Source organism: Semicossyphus pulcher, unplaced genomic scaffold (assembly GCF_022749685.1).
Source record: "Semicossyphus pulcher isolate SPU_LCO1_2020_fin unplaced genomic scaffold, fSemPul1.0.p SCAF_14, whole genome shotgun sequence".
NCBI classification, from domain to species: domain Eukaryota; kingdom Metazoa; phylum Chordata; class Actinopteri; order Labriformes; family Labridae; genus Semicossyphus; species Semicossyphus pulcher.
Genome location: NW_027211648.1, coordinates 18,405,737 through 18,420,285, shown reverse-complemented (window position 1 = coordinate 18,420,285; position 14,549 = coordinate 18,405,737). Strand labels below are relative to the sequence as shown.

Here is a 14,549-nt window from a genome sequence, read left to right as displayed (position 1 = left end):
TTAATAAGCAAACACATATTGTATCCTACTTTTATTCCAGACGTCTGTTACATTCTCTGATGTTTTAAGTTTGTCTGTCTGCATGTGCTTTGTGTTTTCATGCTTATTGGCTGTGCTGTGAAAGAAAATACTAATTTGAATGTTCTGCATCTCTCCTCTTCCTCCCCTTGTCTTTTATTCTTCCCTCTAGTATGGAGATGTTTCTAATGTAATTGTGTCCAGTAAGAAGAAAGGAAGTGCTGTGGTTGAATTTGCGACAGTGAGAGCAGCTGTAAGTACCTAACTCGTGCCCCGTCAGTGTCCTCTTTCTCTTTGCTCAACAATGAAAATCTTTCACAAAGCAGAGATTTGCATTGAACCACATTTGTTTACCACTCAAATGCCTTGTTGGCTCAGGTCACCTGTTGAGCTATATTTTTACTTAACGTGACACCTGTCATAGACTTCCCATCCGCAGGACAGTTTCTGCAACCAGAACTAATGTTTTAGTCATTCTGGACTGTAGATGGGAACCATTGGACGGAAGGACCCATTGTTCTCGGCTGTCTGGGTCCTCAGGCTGTTTGTCATGAAGTACTTTTTATGTTGTGGTTTCCTCACCACGCTGCGTGGTTTCCATCCAGAGAATATGTCTGCCGGTCTACTGGGATCTGGGCACAGGTTCTGTGGTCTCTGCCTGCCCATGTCCGGGTCCCAGCCTTGCTCTGGGTGCTGGTGCAGTTACAATCCACCTTTGTGCTTTGTCTGCTTGTTGCTGTTACTATACGCAAACACCCAGATATACTGTACAGATTTCAGGACATAGAGAAAGTGTTATTTGTCCTTAAAAAATACTGACTTTTGTGTTTTTAGGAGCTGGCAGTTAAGAACGAAAGCGGCCTGAGTGAAAACCCCTTGAAGATTTCGTGGCTTGAAGGACAGCCAGAGGTTATCTACACAGCACCTCAACCCGGCCTCTTCATGTCTTCACAGGTATGTTGAAAATAGGTTGCTGTAAACCCCTCCCTCCCTTCCTCCCTCCCTCCCTCCCTTTCTCATAAAACATGTCGGCCCTATGTTACAAAAGCTTCCCATGTACACAGCTTCCAACACAAATACTATTGCCTAAACACTGTCCCAGAAAGAAAGGTATGTAAACCCTCTGAGGTTTTATTTTCATATCAGTGGTGCAAATATTGCACTCCCCTCGTCTGGCCCAGAACAATGTGTTTGGTTAAATGACCCTCAGTTTATTTGCTTTGGAGTGGTGCGCCGCTGGCCCGGCACCGGCTCAAGGCCGCTGGTCGGCCGCTCATTAACGGGCCTGACCTGGGAGACCCCAAGAATGCAGGGCTTCACAAAGCAGCGCACAAGAAGGAGTGTGCCATGATGGCAGCCTGGCACGTAAGACTGAGGAATGCCACATGGGAAAGGTTACGTCTGTTGCGTTTGATGAGATTGATGAGATTTTATTATCTTTTGGGAGGAAATGTGCTGCTCACTTAGAAATATGAAGGATGTGCTTTTTGCAGGCCAAACGTTTGATGCGCTAAACTGCGATGCTCTTTTCCTGTCTGTTCTTACGCCCCCTGTGATTTGGAAATCACAGTAGTCCGTACTGCAAGCTTAACTTTTTTAATTGATTTTGCACGCCTGATATTTTGTCTTCCACTGTCGGCGCGCACGCACACACCAAAGACACATTAACTCGTTTCCTGTCCAAGGATAATCACATTTCACTTATTTCCTCTGAGAATCTGCAACGTTTTTCTTTCTTGTCATTAGATTAGTATGAAGTCATGTTTTTTTCCCCACAGTGTCCGTTTACCTCTCCTATGTTGTGATCTTTACCTGTGAGGGATTACAGATCAGTAGACTCTCTGTGTCTACTTATCTCTTGTCTCCAGAGCTGCTGCTGAACTGGGTTTCACCCCTAAACTCAACGCGGTCTCCCGGACCCCCTTGTCAAGGCTAGCATGTGAGGCTGAGCCTGCACACTGGGACTTGTCACACTAATCTCTTTAAATGTTATTATGGTAACCCGGTTTAGCTTACAGATATCCAAAACTGATTGCTTCATCTTTTTTTTTTGGTCCTGCCTCTGAGAATGAAAACATCACTTTGGCCGGGTAATTTTCGCATTAGCCCCCAGCAAGAATATTTCTAAAAACATGACATAATGGGTTAACTGGTGTAGATATTAGTAATGTTGTTCCACATCTGGCCTGGGGTCAGTGGACATGGGGTGCATGTGAGATTGAGAGCTAGAGGTAATAAGAAGCCGGAGACTTGGAGGTCCCTTCTCAATCTCTATCTAAAATCTAAAAATCAGATTCCTCTCGTGTCGTTCACCCCTCCATCGCTCCTCCACACCGGCCAGCTGCAATCACATAGGAGCCACTTGGGTGAGGACTTGCTTCTTTGACCTCATCAATCCAAACATAGAGCTCAGAGAGTCCGAGTCTCACTACGGGGAGCTCAGAGACACACAAGTATGACTTCAGCCTTAGCTTCGGTTCCGGCTCTGCTGAGATTAACAAATGAATATGGGGCCAACGTGAACGGCAGAGTGTAGGTACGCATTTTAAAAAACTGCTTCAGATCTTTGACTTTGATTAAAATTGAATTATTGCTGCAGCAGCGTTTTACGGGCAGCTCGCACCTATGTGCACTTTGTAATTTACAGCATGTTGGGGTGTGTTGCAGCTGCGATGTCAAAGCAGACACTGAACAGTTCCAAGGGATATTTATTTCCATCTGTTTTGGATGATGTCACTTCCTGTGTCCACTATGTGGCACTAGAGAACACACACCAACTCTCACTATTAAATTATATATATATAAATTAGGTTGTTGCACATCAGGCGTAGACCACAGAGTGCAAATGCCATATAAATCAATCTATGTTTGTCATGTATGTATGTATTTTATCGTAAATGCCTTTTTTTCTAATATGCCAAGTTTGATACATCTCCTGGGGGAGTTTGTGAAAGTATAAGGCCCCGTTTCCACATAGCGCCTTTTTCTGAGCACCAGCGTCTTTTTCAATTGTTACCAATGACGACAGAGCGCATGCGGCCGCATTCAGACTGCTCCGCCTTTTTTTGTGCGGCGCTCCGAGCGCTTTGAGTTGAAAATCTCTGAACTTTTCAGAAAGGTGCTGTTGTCGTCACCGATGCTTTTTTTCAGGCAACCAATCAGATGGGGCGGCACTCGTCACCCTGGTTACCACAAACAGGAGCAACTTGTTTTGGCCATTTCTCTCTACCCGGATCTAGATAGAGACCGAATGCTCAATTTGTGGGAGCAGATCGGTTGGACACGAAATGCTGCTGGAAAGTGTTGTGCTTTTATTTGGCTTTTGTAGGCTTGTGTAGTAAGTTAAACTTATTGTTGTCATAGAAACAAAACGTACAGCGCTTTTTCTCTGAACGTGTGCAACACTTTTTCTCTGACCGCGTGCAGCATTTTTTCTCTCATCACACAAGCGCTGCATCCCAGTGCTGCCCAGCACCCTGCCAGCGCTTTTCTGCCTGAAAAGGGCGCTATGTGCATGTATGGCCTGTAAATGAGCAAAAATACTCTTAAGTTTCAAAATGTATCCAACATGGCCAACTTCCTATTAGGTTTAAGTCATAGCAACAAGATCATTCTTTTTAAGTGTTGGCAGATTGCATGTACCAAGTTGAAGCGTTCTGCTGGGGCTTTCATTGATGTTTTGTGGGGGGCGCCATTGAGCCATTTGCTACACTCGAAATTCGCCTCACTTTTGATCTGAACACACGCAAGTAGCTAACTGGACTGTAAACAACGCAGCGCACAGAAAAGGATGTCTCGGATGGAAGTCGTTTATCGCTAACCGCTGGCTAAACCGGACCCGCCCGACATGTTTACCAATGTCCCAGAGGCTTTAGCGTTGATAGCCGATGGGTTCCGAGATTGCTCAGATTGTAATCTGCATGATTGAGTGTCAGTCTCCTCTCAGACTTCATTTTTCCAGAAATTGAATTTGCTGGGAGCTATAAATACAGTGTGTGAATCTTTAGTGAAAGGCCTTACAGATTGGTGGCCACAAATTCCCCTTGACAACCCCCTTCAGGGTTTGGAGATCTTGAACGGTACTAACTATGGCACGGTGTGTTATCACTCTCACAGGGAGACACTGAGGAGATCTGTTAGTTCTGTTTTTGTTCTGCTATTCAAGAAAGCTGATACGACATGATTAATACTGAGCCCCTGCTGCATTCACCCACTTTTTCTCACCGTGGATATTAAAAATTTCATAACGGGGAAGGGCCACATCTTCCTCACCGTGTGGAATTGCTCCCCGTGTTCCCGACTTAATTCAGATCCTTCATTTGGGAAAGGATCTAGTTTCATCTCCAGATTGTCCCTCATTGTTTCTTTACCCTTTGACATAATAAACCGTCATAGTGAGAAGATTTAGGAAAGTAATGTTAAGTCATTCCCATCATCGCAAGCGCCTCTTTTGTACACAGTTTATGAAGCTAAAGTAAACACAAGAAACAGTTGTTTTATATTAATTGTAGCCTGTGTTGTAACAGAAACAGTTCAGGGCTCAGACAGTGTACATGTTTAATGAGAGCTGTGGGGAGTCGCTGCTTCAAAGTGTGATTTCTAATGTGAGATGTCAAACTGCTGAATCACATCTCACCTCGTAGATGGTTTTAGATGTGGAAATAATCTAAACATCCACTTTGTCTTTTCCAGATCTAAAGTTTGTGTCGTTCTAGATGTAAAGCCAGCAGTATATTCATGTTTTATTGCGTATTTTAGCTAACCATATCATTTAAAGGGAATCTATTGTAAAGGATTTAAATGCCTGCTTCTTTCCATCAGAGAATCATGGCAGGCTCGTCACGACAAAAAACAGATGCTCCAGATCAGCTATTCTGGGACTGTTTTTCCAGTCTGCCAGTTTGCTTGTGTTTAAAAAGCATCCTCTCACCTAAAATAGCCCAAGTCTGGAAGAGTCTACTGTATGTGGCCATGCTGCTGGTATTATCGATCTGGCCCGACCCCCATCTCTATATCAAGATATATCAGGCCTCTAGGAGGGAGACCATCAGGCCTCAGTAGGATCTTGAGTACAGGGTTTGAGTGAATAAAGAAGAGCTTTTGATGATGTTTCTCTATTAATAACGGGACCCTCACGTAAGAAAAGACCACACAGGATACATGTTTTTGCATTTTCTGATTAGAAACAGAATCGTGTGCGAACGGTGTGTTCACAATTTTATTGTGTTACACCCAAATACACCCAGTTCATCATGCGTGCCACGAGAGGGGACATCTGTTGTGGCTTGGCTTTAACCGCCTGTAGCTCAGACATGATATAGACAACAAAAACAATATCAAATTCACAAACCCCCTCGTGTTTTTCTGAGAGATGCCATTACAGCAGGAGGACACCTCAAAACAATATTAGTTAGTACCTGATGAAATAGATATCTCATAAGAGCTTCTCTTCTCGGTGAGATGACAGGGTTTCTTGGTATTCTGTATGACAGCAAGTTTAGATATTTGGAGGGAGAGAAGTGTTACCAGATGTGATTTGGGGTACTTCACGACTCGGACAGTTTGTGCAGCGCAGACAAGATAATTTGTCTTCAATTACAGGCTCTTTCTTCTCACATCAGTCATGTGGCCGAACACTTGTTGAGCTTAAGTATATGTGAGCCTTTGCACTGAGAAGTCATGGCCGCCGCCAAGGACTCTTGTCTGCAGGAAGCAAACGTTCATGCTTGAAGGCTGTAATTAGTGGGGATAGGGTGTCAAAAAATGTGTCAGGGGTATTTTTTCGGGATGAAAATACATGACATGCCAACTTTATTGTTATATTTTTAAAAAGTTGAAAGTGTGGCTGAATAGCTGCTTCTTCCGCGTATCTGGATGGGAATAGTTTGACCTATTGAACCCACCATTTGCCGATGAACGTCACCTCTTTCTGATACAAAAATATGTAGTTTCTTCACCCGAAATCCTGCTCGACATGCCCGCCTACTTTAGGCTCGTGTATCTATCCATCTCAAGATAATATTGTGCAGCTTGTTGCATTAAATAATTCAAGGCTGTAACTCTGGAAACTGTCAGCTGTAAGTGACAGACAAGGCTTATTGCCTCCACGGTGGCTGCGGACGGTTAAAAAGCCAAATAAATGTGTCCATCAGCGTGTGTAAACAATCTCACACAAGCCCTTTTTAAATGCTCTATCCACAAAACCACCAACTTTTCAACTTTTAAAGATGCTTTACTTCCCCAAAATACAAAACAGTACATTTTTTTCAATGCGAGACGTGTTTCACAATGTGTTATTGTCATAACATACACATGAAAAAAAATGAGCAGTGATATCCAGTTTAAAATAAGAGATGCTGAAACAGATGTACAGCGCAGACATTCCCACAAACATTGCTGTTTCTGTTTGGACATACATAGAATTATAAATCTATTGCTAGCAGCGAGACACTTGTGGTTCGGATATTTTGCAGTTACCCGTGGGGGAACTCAGGAATTCCACTGATTCTGTGTTTGCCCCACAGGCTTTCCTGACAACCCCCTGCAAAGACAGAAAGTGAGCCTCTGTCCTCTCCAGACCTGCGCAAAGTAGACTTAAAATTGTCTGCACAGATCTCAGTTTAACCACACGTGCTTGAATGTGCACGCTTGTACGTGAGACGCACGCATGTATTTTTCGCGTGTTGGGGGTCTGTTTGGTCAGAAGGTAGTGTTTAAACCCTCATCAGGACTTTTTGCTGCAGTAATGGATGTTTCTGGTCCTTCTCCCTCTACACCCCCTGCATATGTGGAAGTATCACGTTACCCTTTACCACTTTCCTTCTCGTGCGCCACTCACCAGAGCATCGCACTCTGATTTGCAGCTAAGAAAACAGCCTGACTCTTTTTTTTTTTCTCCTCCGAGGTCTTGGACCTGTGGCCGGGCTTGGTCCGCTGCCCAACCTGCCACTACTGGCTGGCTTTTTATTGGAAGCAGAGCTAAGTGTTTGTTTTCACTGCATTGTTGGGAATGAGAGATGGGGGGTACCTTGGTCTACCTTTGAGTGGGGCCTCTGGGATGCGTGCGGAGGAAAAATTGCCCCGTGCACACAATAGATTGGCAAGCACGCCAAGAGCCAAGACATCGCAGCTCGAGGACCTTGGATTTCAGCCGTGGCTTTTCTTTTCTTAAACACTACACTCTTAAGTCTTAGCAGCCGTCCCCAGTGCTTTGTGGTTTGGGGGATTACAATCGCAGAAGAGGAAAGTAAAAGAAGCTTAAAGAGTTAAACATTAGACAGAGTTCAATCATTAACCTCTGCAAAGGGTGCATTTAAGGAGAACATTATCTTTGTGTTGTCATTGTTTTAGTTAAACCTGTTTTATTTCTAATGAACGCTGTGGGCCACTGTGTGGTATACATAAAAAAAAATACCTTTAACTGAAAAAAATATCATAAGGTCCTCAGTCTTTTCAATGTAGTAGTTAACCTCCCATAAAAACAGTCAGTTCCCAGATGTCATAAAGGCAGATAGCTCCAGTTCTGTTTGAACAATAAAGGTTTGTCCCATAAATCAGAAACGTGTGTCAAAGGAAAGTTCGCCTCGGATCTCCTCTTTTTGTTCCAAACTTTTACTAAAGCCATCCTCCTCCTCTAGTCTACTTGTGGAGTTTGTCCATCACCTGGAGAACATCATCCAGGATTGAAGGGCCCAGGTCGAGGCTAAAGGAAAAGCCGCTGTCCTCTTCCTTGTGCTGTCCGGCAGATGTGTCACAGGTGTCTGTTGAGTCTCCATCCTTGTCTGAACTCAAGCTCCCCCATCCCAGCCTGTGAGTCTGACTGGGAGCTACATTATTCCCTTTTTGGTAACCACCTTCCTTCTCCATCTCTTCATCTACATCCTCGCTGTCCAGAAGCGGCATGGAGCTGCACTTCTTCCTCTTCTGAGGCGCGCTGTGCTTGTGGCCCACGTTCCAGTTTGGGCTCTCCGAGCCCTCTGCCTCGTCCAGGTTCAGACGCGGGGGCTTGGGTGGTGGAGAGCAGGCCATGAAGAGGTTCTGCTCGCTCTGGGAGCTTTGTAGAAGGAGGTTGTGGCCCATTTTGAGGAAGGACAGGTCTCCGAAGCTGTCCGTATGGGCGTCGCTGCCAATGTGTGAGATGTGGCGGAAATCAGCCAGCGGGAGGCTGATCATATTGACGGACAGAACTTCTCTGCGCTTGGAGCTCCTGCTGGACCAGCGACCAGAGGATTGCTTTCTGTACAGCGACGTTCTAAGCGGCATCTTGGCAGGAAGACTTCACTCTTTTTATACGTCCTTAAAAGTCTTGTAGTTCCTCCTTTGTTTGATTATAAATCCTCAGGTTGTGGTGAAGCTTAGAGGCATAACGCCATCTGCAAGAAAACACAAGAACACGGTGTTATGGTCTGATAAGATTCCTGCAGTGAAATATCTTTAATCAACACTGCATTATGAATCTCATCTCGCTAGAATATGCAGCAGGTCTGTGCTTGTGCTTGTCATGTCATTCAGCTCCAGATGTGAGTACTGGACTGCCTCTGTTAGCTCGATGCGAAGAGATTGCACCTGCTCCGCTTGATTTTGATTTAATGAAATTCAGTATTATTTGGCAGCTTTGGGATGTTCCTTCAAAGCTTTGAAGCTTTGATTTCTAAATATTTACTTCTCAAATCCCTGTTTTTTCCCATGCGTGCAGGCGTGGTCTGCGGCCTGTCCTCTGAAGGAAATGTATTAGCCTAGTTATAACTTCCAGTAACAAAAGAAGAAAAAGTACTGATTCCCAAAGGGTTATTGTTTTCCTGCGTGTAAGTACAAGTTTTGGCAGAATGTGCGGTTTTTACCGTAACTTGTGTCAGATATCAGGACTGAAACTTCACTTTGGAACACGTGCTTATGATTTTGGGAAAAAAAACAACTAACGTGGATGCAGTCGGTTAAATTTCAGTCCTGCAGTGACTCTGTGAAGAGTCGACCATAAATAACATCACACTCTGCTGCATTACATTTCAAAATAAGTTATCAGTTTTGTAACTTGAGGTTTTTATCATATTAAACTTTCCTTTCCACCAACACAACCTAAAAGGAACCATCTTGTTCAATATAAATAATCCAATAATACTTTAGATTTCAGTGAAAAAAGGAAAGCATTCTGCGTTCCGTGACCTGTAATAATTTTATTGAGTAAAACAGAACTCAATTCATCAACGCTGGCATGCTGATTAGATAATCTGCTAAGTGTCTGTGATTTTACGGTCTCCCGTACAGCCAAACAGCTTTGCCCACATTAGATCTGTGTTCGTGACTTGAAACACTCACTCTGTAAATTTGTAAGCCACTACAGCAAACAGGTTTTGTTGGCCTGTAAAGGTTTTACCGGCACTTTAGTAGCAGCGGGAGATTGGAGAGCGTGGACACAACAGCATTCCTTTCCAAACATGTCAGTTTGGCCAAGGAGGAGTCCTCGGATTTCAGCCACGAGTATCGTGTTCAGGAAACACTTCAAGGCCAAGTAGAAATTAAAGAAGCCCGTAAAAACAGATTGGCCAAGAAAGTTTTTTTAAAATGATCCTCCTCAGAGCTGCTATTAATGATCCATCTTGGAGGCAGATGAGGAATAAGTCTGATAAAAACTACAAGTAAAAAGTGGATTACAGGAGTTTTCTTCTCCTACAGTCTCGTAGGATAAATAACGACACAATAGATAAAGATTGATTAGTTAGTTCTTACCTGCCTTGCCGAGCACATACAGGATATTTGAACCCCACACATGCACACACGTCTCTGTCAGTAGGTGAGCAGGAAGCGTCTACCTGTGCAGCCTGACAAACTCTTCCTCGACATGATCGGGCTTGTTCGACTGTTACAGAGAAGACCTGCTTGTGCAGCCTTGAGAGAGAGAAACAGGGTCACTTCAAACTGTATTTTCCCCTGTTACACAACCAAGTATAATTTTATATTGCATTATAACATTTTAAAAACACGAGAGTGTTTCTTACCTTTTTCATACTGCTGCTTACGTTAATGTGTTAGATCCTTTTCCCGCTTTCTTACTTTAGTGTTAATCCCTCCCAGTGTTAACTCCCTCTTGCATTGCAGACCTGTCCAGGTGTGTTGCCGGTGAAAGTCCTCTCTGCCTCAGAGATAAGCCAGGTGAGGTCAGAGTACAAGAGGCGTCCATGCGGGGGCTCTTCTCCAATTTCTTTCTCCTTCAGGCATCTTGTAGTTTATATTTGTCGTAATCCCCATTAGAAGCCATCAGATGATATCATCCTGATCGAGATGTGAGTCGGCCCTTTAGTCATAAGTGTAAACTCGGTCCTGCTGGTTGGTTGGCTGCACCCATCACCTGCGTGAGAGCTTGCACAAGGCAGGAGCAGCTGATTTAATCCCTTTGATACCCAGAAAGACCAAATACGGGAGAAACGGTGTCAATGTGTTTGAGAGAGTAGAAGAGTGAGAGAGGTGTTTGAGAGAGTGTGTGTGTGTGTCTCCGATCTCGTGTGCTTGTGTCTAAAAGGAAGTCATAGTCAGTGAGCAAACAGGTCAGCCACCCAGAGGAGGGGGGTTAACTGATCTCTAATCTCCATGTCATTGTCCCCCTGCTCTGCTGATTTCCTGATTTCCTGCTTACTGTCGGCTCGTCTAAAGCCCCCCGGAGACCGGCCCACTCCACAGGCCCTTCTGCCTGACTGGAAGCCTATAGCTCCTCTATGTAATCACAGCACCCTATCTCACACAGACATGTATGTACAGGCACGCTGGCTTGCACAAGGGAGATAACTTGTTGCATTTCCAATTCTCACGCCTCCGGCATGTTGTCTTTGCCTTTGGAATGCTTTAGCAAAACATAAATGAAAACTGTGTCACAACAGTGTATGGAATTTGTTTGTGTTAAAAAATTGCAGGGCTAAAGCTTACTGATTTGCTTGCTCAGACAAATTGTTACTTGTGTTGATCATGCCCTTTTTATTGACTCTTTAATCTGGTACAACCTGTTTTTTAAAGAGATTATATAGAAATCACAAACACATCATGACGCTCTGATAGAGGTCTGATAATAAACACCGTGTTTCAGCAGAGAGAAGGACACAGCTGATGATTCCTTTGTCCACAATCTCAATGCTTCCCCCTCCGTTACTCAACTCAAGCTCGCGGAGTGTGAAGCAAATGGTATCTTTCACTTTTCCTCCAGTCCTTTCAAATTGATCCAATAAACATTAGGCGTGCCGCCTGATCCTCTCTTGTTCTCCCGCTCTGCACTCCAGAGCCAGAACAGTCTGCAAGACCAGACACAATTACTCACGCAAATGAAATTATCATAACATTTACTCAAGACTGAAACAGAACATTTTTGAACATTTCTCTTCTGAGAACCCCCTCCCCTCCTCCTCCTTCCACCTAAGCCCACAAAACTTCTTTCATGCTAGAAGACAATCAGGAGGAAGAGCTCGTGTGAGGAATGATCTCACAGGACCTGCCGTCTGACCAAGGTTGGTCTCGCTCTGTAAGTTGTGTTGTCGTGCTATGTAGCCTCCAGGCCTGTGCGTTTAGCTCGGGCTGGATTTCTGTATAAGCCTCTTTTCTGAGGCCTGACCATAGCGGGCAGTGTGGTTTGATGCAGCTATGCTGGGCCTGAAATCTGGGATGCTGTGTGTTTTTGTTGTTGCAGGATAAAAAGTGTTTCCAGATATTGCTTTGACTGGCGCTAGAAGTCCAAACTGAGGCTTTGGAGGATATTCTTCTGGCTCTTTGTTGTGTGTTCTCCAGCTTCCGCTGTATCGAGGCCTGAAGAGAGCCAGCATTTAGACTGGATTTACTTAAAGAACCGTCTGATTCTTTAATATGAAAAACATTTTTTAATGATGACAAACATAGAACAGACTGAACTTAAATTCAACTTGTAGAACATCCATGAATCGCCCAGAGTATAAAAAGCTCATGGCTTTACAGTCAGTTCCTTGCTTGAACTCGGGCGGTTCACTACTCTATCTGTATCTGTCTCTAAAACAGTTCTTGTAGCTGCTCTTTGAAATGTCCTTTCATCATCCCAACCATTGTCGTCACTGTTTGTCTCCAAAGTTATGACTCAGTGATGAGCCCTTTAAAAGCGCACCAACAGAAACTTGGCTGTCTGGCTGTAAACGGGAAGTGCTGACAGACAGTCAGCTGTATGACCACCACATGACAAAGATCTGACACCAGTCAACGTCCAGGTGTTATGTTATATAACACCGAGTGCAGACTCATTAAAGCCTCTAATCAGCAGAGTCTCGCCAGGTCCAACACTGTGTGGATTAGTAATAGAGTGATACAGCAGAAAAGCTTAATACTATGTAAAACTGTTTAATTATTTACATGTTAAGTTTCAGACCTGTGGGTTTTGATACCCTTTTGCCTTCTAGCACCACCCTACATTTGTTTTATAGAAGGCTATGGCTGTTAAATACATACTCTGGAGTTACAATCTTGTTTTTGACCTGGACTTTCCCATCAGGGCCTGTGTCTACTATTTTCTATACAACCCAGTGTAGTTAAGTGTTCTCAGTGACACAGCTGCGCTCGTCAGTGTCACTTCTCACTCACTGACTAAACAAAATCAAGACGGGGCGGGACTTTGGATATCAACTTTGTCAACAACAATGGTGGAGGAGAAGCATTTTTTTGAGGGTGCGATATCCTTTGTAAAATTTCCTTGAATTAAAGCACATTTCAAGCATATAAAGCAATTTAAAAAGGGCTTAACGGTCACTGCCGATGACTGTATATATAGATGGATGACGCGTTTCTGTCTGCTCTTATTGTATGAAATTGAAGCCAAAATATCCCCTGTGACGGGCGCTGCCATCTTGCACTGGTGATGTCATTTGGAGCCAGAGTTGAGCAGTAGAAATCGGCGGGTGGAGCTGCTGTAGCCACTTCTGCTAACCAAAACAGACGCTTGCCTTACTGAAAAAAACAGCAAAGATCCCACACGTTGCCATGTTTAACGGCTTCTTGTGTTGGACTGAAACAGACATACAAAGATATGTAAACTTCAGTGACTGTAGTGATTGTTTTCGTTACGTCTCCTCTCGTTCCTCCTCTACTCTGCTGATCTAGAACAGATTGGCTGCAGGAGCCGTATTTGTCAGCAGAGCTGTCAATCATCCTTTTTACAGCATCAAATAACTAATTAAAAATAAACCTGACAGAAAAATAAACAATTGGATGTAAATCAGCATGATAAGAACTAGCTATAATGACAGAAACCATGTTTGAGAAAAATGTATTTGGTGTGTATTTTGATATTATAGTTTGACTCATGTCCCATCTGTTAACATGGAGGAGGCGGGCTTTATGACCTATACTGCAGCCAGTCAGCAGGGGGCGATAGAGATGTTTTGGCTTCACTTTTAGGGAGCTGTCAAGTTGTCCATCTTTTTAAACAGTCTGTGGTCTCTACCAAGGGAAGCAGAAGTCCCGCCAGAAAACTTTCGTAACCTAGCAACAGTAAGCGCTGGTGAGAAGTGCTCTGAAATTGAGGTCGTGGGCGCTGCCAGCACAAAAAAAGGCCGTCAGTGGACACAGGCCCTCAACTGTCCAAAAATTTAAATGTATGTTTTACAATATTATATTTTATATTTTCTGCCATTATACAGAAACCTTGTACTTGTTTTGATCTCTTTGTTGAACCCTCAGACATATAAAGCATCTTTTGTCTTCAGAGCTCTCTCTATAGTTTTTGCAGGATTGGATGAAAAAAAAAAGTACATATGCATAACTCATAACATACACTTTTTTTCCAGTGACTGTGGGTGGTCAGTGTAGGCTGGGAATGTACTGCTGTGTCTCCTGGCACTGAATCATTAGTAATTATACAATCATGGTTGGGATATTTAGGTTACTTTGAAGACTGGAGATATGATGTAAACAGTTTACAGCGGGACACATTCCTCCAGCTGTTTGTTCTGCACATTTAATAGATAAGGAACCGTGTTAATATGGGAACATATATGTACGCTCACCGAGCACACAGACAGTTTTCATTTCTTTTTTATTCCTCTCCTCATATTGCCTGAGCTCTTTTTGACATCTCCAAGGTCCAGGCTGCATTCTCACACCAGCCTTGTGGCCCCTTTTGTTTTAAAGTGAAATCTGTTGCAATCAGAGGGCTTTTCCCGGCAGGCCACGATGTGAAAGACATAATTTTGCTTTTACAACGAAGTATTGTTGGATATTAAAGAGGCCAAACCCCCACATCTCCCTATTCTAGGATCCCTGAGCTCATCCATCATAAAGAGAAATGCCAGGGCACCGGGAGTTCAGGTCTTAACTGCCATTTCTCTTTTCACTGTTTATTTCCTTTACTTTAACAGTTTCCAAAGGCAGGCTCCGTCTTCGTCCAACAGGCTTCCTTTCTGTCCAATACCGTGACCACGTACAACCACATGCATACACCCCCACATATACACACCTTCCTATATGGCACGTCACATCCACTGCTGCCTTTTCCCTCCACTTTACCTTTAAATGCTGAATCTGCAGTCCACATT

At 43.7% G+C, this 14,549-nt stretch overlaps 2 protein-coding genes across 2 annotated transcripts in view; one reads left to right on the top strand and one right to left on the bottom strand.

The window, feature by feature from the left end:
- Nucleotides 1–14,549, top strand: part of dnajc17 (DnaJ (Hsp40) homolog, subfamily C, member 17) — a 33,901-nt gene that overhangs the window by 14,009 nt on the left and 5,343 nt on the right. The window contains exons 9-10 of the mRNA XM_069662494.1: nt 191–271; nt 853–972. Coding sequence (XP_069518595.1) covers nt 191–271; nt 853–972 — 201 coding nt within the window. The remainder of the gene's footprint in view (nt 1–190; nt 272–852; nt 973–14,549) is intronic.
- LOC138591801 (cdc42 effector protein 3) lies at nt 5,197–10,140 on the bottom strand. Its single transcript, XM_069662492.1, has 3 exons — nt 10,014–10,140; nt 9,745–9,903; nt 5,197–8,390 (listed from the first exon to the last, which is right to left on the bottom strand). Exon 3 carries the CDS (start codon nt 8,278–8,280, stop codon nt 7,657–7,659), a length of 624 nt encoding a protein of 207 aa, XP_069518593.1. The 5' UTR covers nt 8,281–8,390; nt 9,745–9,903; nt 10,014–10,140; the 3' UTR covers nt 5,197–7,656.